The 12,062-nt window shown below is 45.1% G+C and overlaps 1 protein-coding gene across 3 annotated transcripts in view; it reads left to right on the top strand.

Annotated features, from left to right (window-relative positions):
* Positions 1–6,523: 6,523 nt before the first annotated feature.
* The window catches only part of SHROOM4 (shroom family member 4), a 291,392-nt gene continuing 285,853 nt past the window's right edge, over positions 6,524–12,062 (top strand). The window contains exon 1 of one of the 3 annotated variants that reach the window (XR_009547655.1): positions 6,524–6,753. Coding sequence is in view for 2 of the 3 variants with exons in the window: in XM_060183567.1 (XP_060039550.1) it covers positions 6,637–6,753 (117 nt within the window). In the remaining variant the exon portion in view is untranslated. The remainder of the gene's footprint in view (positions 6,754–12,062) is intronic. The other 2 variants (XM_060183567.1, XM_060183566.1) reach the window with 2 other exon arrangements.

Raw genomic sequence — 12,062 nt, forward strand, 5'->3', positions numbered from 1 at the left:
TCTGGAGTTCATCCATTTTGTTACCCTGTTCTGATACTATTGTAGCTTATTCAGCTAGTTGTGTTCTTAGCTCAGCTATTTCAGCTTTCAGCTCTCTAATAACCATGAGATGATTAGTGTTTTCTTCCAGAGTCTCATTTGTTGTTCCTGCATTTCTGATTACAATTCTTTTAAACTCTTTACTCACTCCTGTGATTATTTCCTTAACTAGTGTTTGGATGTTGACCTTATTATTTTGTGCTTCAACCCTTGGGGGGGCTTTTAGCTGGACTCTTGTCCTGGTTCATTTCTCCAATATTTCTTCTTGTTGGTTTAACCATTTTATATAGTATGTTATGAGATCCCTCTCTCAGTACTTTTCAAATTACTGATCACTATTGGATGGATTGACTTGTGTCTAAGTAAGGTAATTAAAGGCTTCACAGTTGTGGAAATTGACAGTTGCTTCAATATTATTTTAATCCCTGCATTGGAGCACAGTGGCTTAAAAGCCTCTTTTGTTCTTTTTCTTCCCTGTAGGCTATGGGAGCCTGAGGGCTTTTAAATTATAAGTAGGTTTCTTAGCTTAATCATTGACTCCTGACCAAGAGATAAAGCAGGGTAGGGCAGAGATAATCCAGTGGTTACGCAAAGAGACTCTCACAGGCCCACCACCAGGCCACCGAGCTATATATCTTCTCCTGACTTTCCTCTGCTCTCTGGTGTCAGCACAGGGCCTCCCTGCTGCTGCTCCAGATTCTGAGGGCAGTAGGGTTGGAGACACACAGTTGCATTTGGTGAGTCTCAGGAGAGTCCTCTCTTCCCTTCAGCAGTCTTTTTGTTGGTGAAACAGATTGGAGGTGGTGTCTCAACTGCTAAACTGCTGGACTGTTACCAGCCACTTAGTCTCTCCCTAGGCACCTCTCTGTCCAAGAGTCACACGTGTTTGCACTCACAGGTAATTTGGTGGGTTCCTGAAGTCGTTCTAGTCCTTTCTTGTTCCAGTCCCAGGTGATCTCCTTTGGTATTCCTAGTGGACCCGGGAGAGGAGAGGAGGGAAACATAGGTGCTGCTGCTCCATAGCCCTGCCCCCCCTTATCATGTGTTTTTATTTGTATTTATTTTTCCTTTTTTTGTCATCACTGGGACTTTACCAGTTGAGGTTGACTTTTTCAGACAGAAAGACTGAGAGAGAGACACAGAGAAATAGGGACAGAGAGAGAAAATGACACTATAGCAGTGAAACTTCCCCAGTGTAATGGGGACTGGGCTTGAACATAGATCACATACATGACAAAGCAGGTGCACTATCTTGGTGAATAATTTTGCAAGTCTGATGTTACATGTTTTCTTTTTTTTAATTTCTTTATTGTGGAATTAATGTTTTACATTGGACAGTATATACAACAGTTTGTACATGCATAACATTTCCCAGTTTTCCATATAACAATACAACCCCCACTAGGTTCTCTGTCATCCTTCTTGGATCTGTATTCTCCCCACCCACCGACCCCAGAGTCTTTTACATTGGTGCAGTACACATGTTTTTATTACACATTAAAAATAGCGGTGATTCTGAAGAAGCTAGTTTGTTGTGGTAGTTGTTGTTGTTGTTGTTCTTTCCTACCAGGGTTACCACTGGGGCTCAGTGCCAGCACTACAGATCTACTGCTTCTAGTGGCCATTTACTCCTTTTTAATTTTTATTAGATAGGACAAAGAGACTTTTAGAGAGGACAGGGAGATAGGGAGAGAAAGATAGAAACCTGCTTGTAGACCTCCTGCAGGTGGGGAGCAGGGACTTGAACCAGGGTCCTTTAGCTTGATAATATGTGTGTTTAACCAGGTGTGCCACCGCCTGGTCCCTGAAGCTAGGGTCTTTATAGCCCCAACTATGCAATATTCTCTCTCTCTCTCTCTCTCCATATATATATATATATATATATATATATATATATATATATATATATATGTATATGTATATGTATATGTATATATAGTTTTTTAACCATACATTAACACTTACTTTATTGTAATTTAATTTTTACTGGGGGATATTAATGGTTTACAGTAAATACAGTTGTTGGTACATGGGTAAAATTTCTCAGTTTTCTACAAAATACTCTCACCCCCAGCCTATGTCCTCCTCTCTATCATGCATAAGGACCTGAAAATAGCCAGACATCCCTCCATCCTCACCTTCCCCCACCCCCACCTGAGTCCTTTCCTTTGGTTCTACTCTATGTTTCTCCTTTTCTGTTCTTATTTATCAACGTCTGTCCATAGATTTCTTTTTTTTCTAAAATTAAAAAAAATATTATTAAAAATCCAATTGGATATTTGTAAAAGACTGAATAGGCATTAGTAGAAACTTAAAAAACTTGAATCAATAACATGCTGTAGTACTTATAGTATTTTAACAAGATTGTCAAGATGATTTTTATTTTTTTAAAGTTATTTATAAAATGGAAACACTGACAAAACTATAGGATAAGAGGGGTACAACTCCACACAATTCCCACCAGCAGATCTCCATATCCCATCCCCTTCCCTGATAGTTTTCCTGTTCTTTATCCCTCTGGGAGTGTGGACCCAAGGTCATTGTGGGATGCAGAAGGTGGAAGGTCTGGCTTCTGTAATTGCTTCCCCGCTGAACATGGGCATTGACAGGTCAATCCATACTCCCAGCCTGCCTCTCTCTTTCCCTAGTAGGGCAAGCTTCTAGGGAATTGGAACTCCAGGACACATTGGTGTGGTTGTTCAGGGAAGTCTGGTTGGCATCATGCTAGCATCTGGAATCTGGTGGCTGAAAAGAAAGTTAACATATAAAGCCAAACAAGTTGTTTACTAATCATGAACCTAAAGGCTGGAGTAGTACAGATGAAGAATTGGGGGGGTCTCCATTCTGTAGATAGCTAGTAGGCATATTTTAGTTATATTCCAAAGGGCCTGTGGCTATACTAGTTTTTTTTTTTTTTTTCCCTGAGCCTGAAATCTGATATGTAGGTGGATCCAAGTTATTTTCTGGGGAGATGATGTCATGGCTAGAAAAAGGACCAGAAAGCTGGATCAGGGAAGAGAGTAGCTCCCCAATATGGGAAAGGTATATAAATACTGTTGACTTTAAGCCCCATCTATTTGATGTGATCTGGGGCCCATATTCAGCTTAGGAGCCTATGCGACCTCTGCATCCCTGTAGATCTGAGCTCACATTCTGTGGTCATGAGTAGGAACATGCTAAGCTGCCCCAATATTAGGACCCATCTTCCTCAGATATAGCATAGAGTATGTTGTCCAGCCTCCCTTCAGAGGATGGAACACTCTCTACCGTTGTTGATCCAAGTTGAGGGCAAGATCCTTTGCGGGCCCACAAAGGGGTCTTTTTTGTTGTTCCTGATAGAAGTATGAGGTAACAATGGAGAAAGGGATTTATTCAAGGTCTAGGCTCATCAAGTCTGTTTGGGAATCTCAGGACTCCCCTAGATTTCTAAAGGAGAGTGCATAATTTTCACAAGAATCGCAAGGGAGTCTTTATTTAAATCACAAATAATCTAGTGGCATTCTCACAAGGAAATGTGTAGCCAGATTTGAGTTTACAGAAGTTTCATTTAAGGAAGTTATTTATTTATTTTAAGTTTAGATAATGATGACCAATTCTTCAGTCATCTTCCTCCCAAAAAAGGTAAACTTGGGCCAACAAAAATAATTCACCTGGATAGTGTGCCTCTTTTGCCACGTACACAACCAGGTTGAGCATGGCCCCCACATCAGAGGAAACTTTGATGCTGTGGTGTTTTCTTCTCTCTGTGTCTCTACCTTTCTATCTGGACAAGTTGATCTGGAGTGGTGAAACCTGAACAATAACTCCTCCGTTGTGCTCTTCTTGGCCCCAGGTATTGAACCCAGAACTTCAGAAGCTCAGAAAGTCTTCTACATAACTATTATGCAGTCTTCCTGAGAGGGGCGGGGAGATAGAATTAGAGCACCACTTTGGCACATGAGATGCTGGGGATTGAACTCAGAATCTTACATTTGAGAGCCTAATGCTTTATCCACTGCACCACTGCAATATATATATATATATATATATATACATATATATATATATATATATATATATATATATAGAAAGAGAGAGAGGGAGAGAGAGAAGGGAAAGATTAGAATAAGACATCAATGTATATAGTAAGTCTAGGAATGAAAACAGATGCGTAAGTGTGAGTTCAGTGCTTATTTTCATAATAAGGTTGTGAGCATTTTTCTTTACTTTTTCCTTATCAAACTATTTTCATATGTACTATTTCATTTTAGTCTTCAAAAGGCCTGAGGGCTACATAGGTCAGGGCTAATTGGCTAAAGTTTACAGAAGGGAAAATGAGACTGCAAGCAATTAAATGATTTTGAATTGCCCAAGGTCACCCATCTAGTTAGTGACAAATCCAGGACTCACCTGTGTCTCCTGATTCCAAATCTTTTTCCTCTAGTCTAGACACATAATTCTAGCAGTCCTTGTGTGATGACTACATTTCCTGTGAGCTGAACTTTACAGACCTCAGTATGTTGAGACTGAAATATGCTGAGTTCTACTGAGTGATAATCACAGAGATAGAGGAACCTTATTCCAAAAAGAGAAGGAATTCTCAGTTTCAAGACAGGACAGAGTAAATGCATGTTATACTATAGATAAACATGTGACTTATAGGTAGTGATGCACTCCTGAAACTCATATGATGTTAGAATGTAATTTCACTTTTAATAAGTTGAAATTGATTTTAAAAAGTGTAGTTTCTTTCTTTCTTTCTCTCTCAAATTCTCTTCTTTCTGGCAGGAGAGATGTAACAACAGTGAAGGTGATCTGATTGAACTTTACACATCTAAAAGTCTGAAAGATTAAAGGTGGTTTCCCACATGACTCATCTCTAATAAGTTTAAAAAGATGAACTGTAAACACACAGACGGCAGCTTTCCATGTAGAAAGCTCAGGAGATCGAGAGATAAGGATTAGAGGAGGACAGATCCTGTGAGAGAAGTTTCAGGGACTTCTGGAGCCCAATTGCCTCATTCTGGAGACAATGACAATGACAAGTGAGGGAATAAAATCAGAGTGAAAATTCTGCTGAAAGCTGAGTGGAAGTTAGGCTGTTGTGGGCTCCTTGACAATGAGGGAGAAGCTGCATAACAAAAGGCCAAGAGACTGGGGTGGGTGGGGGGAGGATGATATGTCCTTCCTGTTTTGTCACAACTGAGGCATCAAAACTGTCCCAGCTGGTGTGAGAGCTTTGAAAAACTAGCTGTTTGTGTATATGGCTCCGGAGAAAAGAATTGAGAAAGAGAGAGACAGAGAGAGAGACTGAGAGAGAGAGAGAGAGACAGACGCTAAGTAGTTTAGACCAGAGCCAGAGAGTAGCATTAAGATTTAACCATAAGTCTGCTTTTCAAGGAGACCACTTCAAGTATTTGGTCTGTTCTAAAAGTCCACCCAGAAACAAGAACAGATGGATGAGAAGAGTCTGATAGCTAATTCTTCCAAAAGGCATAATTTTGTTAGTTGGCCAGATTATCGAAGGATGTGCATTTTTCTGTGGGCTGTATATGATTGGAGGCAATACTGTTTGTCAAAAACTTTGCTGGTTCCTTGTTTGGTTCAGTCAGTGAGGCAAGTGCAAGGCCATGTAGAACTCCAGATGGCTGCAAAGCACACAAGCACAGTGCTACCCACAGATGCTAGAGTTAAGGCAGGGAGAGGCTGAGCCTGGGCCTTGGGGCATCCTCAAAGTGTTTCTTTATTTGAAACATACGATGAGGAAGAGGATGTTTCATAATGATCCCACACACCTTAGCGCGCGTGTACACACACACACACACACACACACACACACACACACACACACACACCAGCCCAGGCGCACACACACACACACACACACACACACACACACACACACACACACACACACACACACACACACACACCAGCCCAGGCACACAGCACCACTGTGTTCACTGGCCTGCTATGTACTTTACTTTCCACCCTTCTTGGCAAGGTCCGCACATTATCAACCTTCTAACCCCTCCCAGGACCCAGGTCTCAGGACATTCAGAAGAAAAAGGCAGTTTGAGAAACACGAGCTTGCTAATCAGGAAACCAGTGTTCCAGGCCACTCGGCCACCGGGGCCATCCACACTAATGACTTTCACCTCCCCTTCGCCTCCACAGGCTGGAGGGGCGGGGAACCCGGCAGTGAGGAGGAGGACCAAAGAGGGGGCCTGCTTGAATGAAACAATGTAACAATTGATGTGAGGCCTCGCCTTGTTCCCACTCCCCAGCGTTCCTATAGGCGAGGGCCCAGTGACTGCCCCATCCCATTGCTCCGTTTTCTTGTCCATTAAGTGCTAGCCACTCCGCCTTCCCCTTTTCTTTCATTCCTCTTTTTTTTTTTTTAAGAAACTTTTCCCCCTCCCCCCCCCCCCCAACTCCGAGTCATTTCCTCCTTGCGCTCGCTCCCTGCCCGGAGTGTTTCCAGCCGGGATAGTAGGCGGAGCGGGGCGGTGAGGGGTGGCGTAGCGCGGGAGGGAGAAGGTGGCGGCGCTGCTGGGGGGCGGAGGCTACGTAGCCCCCGCGGCTAAGGAGCCCCGCGGCGCCTGAGCCGAGCAGAGGATGGAGAACCGGCCTGGTTCCTTCCAGTACGTCCCGGTGCAGCTGCAAGGGGGGGCGCCCTGGGGCTTCACTCTCAAGGGGGGTCTGGAACACTGCGAACCGCTCACGGTGTCTAAGGTAAGAAGCAGCGGCTCAAGTCCTTGCGTTGCCCCAACTTTGAATGGGCAAGCGGGCTCACACGGCGAACTTTGCAAACTCGGCCTGGCTGGAGTTGGAAAACTCTCTGTAGGGCATTGGCAAGCATGGAGGGATCTTGCTACCAGCCCAGGCGCAGACACCCCTGAAGGGTGGCGGGAGCTGGGCTGGTCTGGGGCGCGGTGGGGGCGGGAGGGGCGCGGGGCGCAGACTGAGGGGTGGAGGTGGGTGAGCCCTGTGCGCAGACACCCCTGGGAGGGCCGAGGGGCCCATTTTTTTGCTCTCCTACTCTGCTGCTCCGCTGGAGCTAAAGGAAGTAGTGGCTTTTTTTTTTTTTTTTGAGGGGGGGTTGTTTCACCGTGGAAGTTCCCGCTTTCCTTTGGGACAGTGAAGGGGGCTGAAGAAGCCGGCGATGCGGCAACTTCCTCAGCAGCTTTGGCCCCATCCGTCGAGCAGATTCTCGGGCTGTCTGGCCTGGACAGGTTGCAGGGCGACGGTCGGGTGTGTGAACCCAGTGAGACGTCGGTGGCGGCTTGGGACAGCTTGACTTCCCACGCGCACGTCGGTTCAGCGGCAGAGAGCTGTTGCTGCTGCTGCTGCTACTTTGGCCACCACGGGTTAAGGCTTGGCCTTTCCGTCCTTGCTCCCAAGTCTGCCCCGGCGCCGGCGAGATTTCCTGCACGTTGAGATGTGTGGAGGAAACTTTTGCACCATGAAGCACAGCTGTGCTGGAGCTGCGGCCAGGGTTTGTTTGTTTTAGGAGGCTCTGATCTGCTGGAAGCCAACTTGCAGCTGAGGACAGGGGCAAGACGTTTCCCCCAAGTGCTGCAGAATCCCCAAACCGAGTGCGTCCCCCTCCACTTGTCCTGCGGGGTGAGGATGAGGGCTGTGGGGGCCTTTACTTCGGGACAGCTCACCTTGAGGCGTTCAGTTGCCAAGTGAGCAGATCGCGTGAACTTTCCCCTACATATAGATATCGTGTGTGTATATACACATGTATGTATGTATGTATGTATATTTTCCTTTTAGTTTTTGTTTCTCTTTACGCAAATCAGAAAAAGCTCCCCCGCCTCCCAAATTATAGTTGAGGTCAGTAAGAAGTGGGTTTGGGCTGGAGATAGAAAGCTGTGGCTTCTCAGCAGGGAATGAATGTCACTCACTCACTGGATAATAATTTTTTTTTTTTTGCCTTCTTAAGGTCAGCCGCATCCCCAGAGGGGGTGGCGACCCCCCTAAACCCCCACCTTGCTGTTTTAGGTTTGCATTGGGACTAAGTGGTAAACATTCACTGAACCCCAATGGCCACTCTTTTTAAAAAAACACCTTGGGGGTGGAGGCGCACCAGTCAGCCTAAACTGTCTGAAACGTGCTGAGGGAAGTTATGTTTTTATTTTTTTTGCCTCCAGGGTTATCGCTGGGACTCAGTGCCTGCACTACAAATCCACTGCTACTGGGGGCCATTTTTTCCCATTTTTGTTGCCCTGGTTGTTATTGTTATTTTTGTCATTGCTGTTGTTGGGTAGGACAGAGAGAAATCCAGAGAGGAGGGAAGACAGAGAGGGGGAGAGAAAGATGACACCTGCAGACCTGTTTCACTGTGAAGGGACCCCCCCCTGCAGATGGGGAGATAGGGGCTCGAACCGGGATCCTTGCTCTGGTCCTTCCGGTTTGCACCATGTGCACTTAACCCGCTGTGCTACCACCTGGCCTCCTGAGGGAAGACATTTTGAGGGGTTTTCTGGGAACATTGGGTGGGATCTTCAGGTTCTTCAAACTGTCAGGAAACAGCTGGAAGGTCTCCAAGGAGCAACTCTTGCCCCATACTACATATTTGCAACCACCTGAAATGGTTTTGTCACTTGCCACCCTTCACATCTCCACCCAAATCACTCTCAACCAGAATTCTCTGGAGAGAGCAATCAGACACCCCACACACCACCCCCAAACTAACCAAAACACTTTCAACCCCTTTGAGGAGTGGAATCCTGGCCATAAGGACTTCAGAATCTTAACTTCTCCCCCTCTTTTCCCCCACTTCTCTCAAAGGTCACAACTGACTACTGCCCTCCATGGTCTAGTGGTTCTTCCGTTCTTTTCTCTTTGCACCACCCACAGAATTTCTACTCCATCCTGGCAAGCTGCATTCGAGAGGCTTGACCCCTTGTGAGAGACACTGCCAGAAAGAGCTTGCTGCTGGGTTGTTTTGTGAGCTAGTGCAGGCATGGCAGGGGTGTTAGTAAGTATGGGGCAGCCAGCAATTTGTGGTCTGGCTGGGGGACTGTTTGAGGGTAGATGAGGGTTTCTTTGGCCTAGCTGTTGAGGAAGTGACTTGTGTATTGAGAGGCAGGGTGCCTTTTAATGATTCCCTTTCCAGTGAATGTACAGTTGACCTCTATTATTGAATATATGAAGGCTCATTATGATTACACTCATTTGGCTATGCAGGGGTACAAATCAGTTCTCTCATCTCTCACACATAGCTTGGCTCCATAGAATAAAAGACACACACACACACACACACACACACACACACACACACACACACACACACACTTGTTAGCCCTTGCATTATATAAAGGGGCCATGGCATTAAAAAAAAGCTACTCTTATTTTCAGAGCTGAGCCTCATGCATGCATGATTCCACTACTACTGGCCTATCTTTTCCGTGAGGGGCTGGGGAGGGTGAAGAGACTATAGCACTGCTCCACCACCTGTGGAGCTTCCTTTGGTGTTCTTCATGACTCTCCCATGTGGTACCAAGCCTCAAACCAAGCTCCTCCTACACACTCCTCCTTTACTGGGTGAGCTATCTTCTGATCCCCCAGTACATTTTTTGGAGGGAGTTATCTAATTTTTTTCTTTGCCAAGACACTCGATAGTTGGAAGGGCATAGAAAGAGAACTGCTTCAACAGATTATAAACTAGGCTTCTCCTTCCTGCTTGGCCACTCACTGGCTCTGGGATCCTGCATATAGTACTTGCCCTCTTTGAGCTTAGGTCTCCCCATGTCTAGCAGTGAAGTTCAAATGGGTAGTGATTGTTTGGTTTTGTCTTGTTTTTTCCCTCCCTCCCCCTCCCTCCCTCCCTCCCTCCCTTCCCTCCTTCCTTCTTTCCTCTCACCTTCCCTTCTTTTCTTCCTTTCTTTCTTCCCTCCCTCCCTCCTATCCCCCTCTCTCCCTTCCTTCTTTCCTGCTTCCCTTCCTACCTCCCTTCCTTTCTTCCTTCCCTTCCTTCCATACACACACACACACACACACACACACACACACACACACACACACACACACATATTTCTTAGAGCACTGCTTAGCTCTTCTTTATGATGATGCTAGCAGTTGAACCTGGGGACTCAAGAGTTGAGGCTTGTAAGCCTTTTGCATAGCTATAATGTCATTTCCCCAGCCCAAGCGCTTTATTCTCAAATAGGAGTCTGATAGTTTAATAGTCAATTCCTTAATACACTCCTGGTCCTTTCCTGTTGGGCTTTCCGGTTAGGGTGAAGACTGAGGAAGATGATGCTTTGTTATACTACGTGGAGTGTTAACTTTTGAAAGTGTGCTTACACACACCCCTTCTTTTTTTAAAAAAAATATTTCTTTATTTTCCCTTTTGTTGCCCTTGTTGTTTTACTGTTGTAGTTACTATTGTTGTTGTTATTGATGTCATTGTTGTTAGATAGGACAGAGAGAAATGGAGAGAGGAGGGGAAGACAGAGAGGGGGAGCGAAAGATAGACACCTGCAGACTTGCTTCACCACCTTGAAGCAACTCCCCTGCAGGTGGGGAGCCAGGGGCTTGAATGCCAGTCCTTGCGCTTTGCACCACATGCACTTAACCCACTGCACTACCGCCCAGTTCCCAACACACCCCTTCTTTAACCAGCTTTTTCTCCAACTACTCTGTGAGTCAATCAAGAGATGTTGTGGAGAAACTGATGGAGAACTGAAGCTGTCTAGCATTAGGTGACTTGCCTGTCATACTGTGAATTAGTGGTTGGCTCTTTGTCCATTGTTATTTTCAGCTACTGTAATTTCTTGGTTCTTCAGATAGTACTGTAGTTTGTAAATGGGGAGACATGGGATGATATCTTTCTGTCTGAAATATTTTGTTTATTTATTTTAATTGGAGAGGAGGAGAAGAAAGAGTGAAAGAAAGATACACAGTGGGAAAGAAAAGTGGGAAAGACCAGAGCAGTGCTCAGCTCTGGTTTATGGTGGTGCTGGGGATTTTACCAGAAACCTCAGAACCTTAGGCATGAAAATCTTTTGCAGAACCACTATGATATCTCTTCAGCCCAGGCTAATATATTTAGTGTTATGTGTCCAGCCGTGACAGTCTCCCACACTAGTAACCCTTTCCATTCCCAACTTTTGGCTCTACAGTAGATGAGGACTAGGTGGTAATGTTCCCTGGTGGGATCTAGGTTCAAGGATTAATTGAGGACTGTTTTGGTGAGACCTCATCATTTGTGATGATCTCAAGTGAGACAAAAACAGAGAGGTGAGGTGCTAGAACGATGGTGGGAAACATTGGAAAACCTCCATTGGTGTCATGGGAAAGATGTCTACAAATAATTTTGGAGTGCTAGACATGTTTGGAGATTTCTTGTAGAACAGGTGGGGGTATTATAGGAGTGGGGGAATTGGAGAAAAGGTGATTTTGGGGGGAAAAAGAAGTTATGGGGAAAAAAAGAAGTGATGGAGTATGGAAATAGACTTTATGTTTACCTTGAAAAACTTTTTGGACCAGGAAATGATCATGTTGAGGAAATCATCCATCTTTAAGGATATAACACACACACACACACACACACACACACACACACACACACACACACACACACACACACACACACACACGAGAGCAGCTCTGCTTTATGATGGTGTGGGGGATTGAATCCAGGACTCTGGAGCCTCAGGCATGCGGGTCTCTTTGCATAACCATTATGCTACCTACCTCTGCCCTTTAAGGATACTTCTAATTCCCCTCTGTGTAGGGAATTCACTTTTCCAAGTCAAATAGACTAGTATGCTGTTCTCTTGACAACCAAGTGACAAAGAGGAAAAGCAAATTTTTTTTTTCAATCTGGGATGTGGACCCGTGGCTAGAATGCCTGACCTACAAGCATAAGGTTCTAAGTTTGATCCCTGGCATTGTATATACCAGGCTGATGGTTCTCATCTCTCTTGTTAATAAGTATGTGTAAATAAGTAGTATCCATCACACCAAAGTTTAAAGGGTGGTTTATTCTCCCATAGGTTTTGATGATATTTTCAATGAACATGGCCCAC

This window comes from Erinaceus europaeus, chromosome X (genome assembly GCF_950295315.1).
Source record: "Erinaceus europaeus chromosome X, mEriEur2.1, whole genome shotgun sequence".
Classification (NCBI taxonomy): Eukaryota; Metazoa; Chordata; class Mammalia; order Eulipotyphla; family Erinaceidae; genus Erinaceus; species Erinaceus europaeus.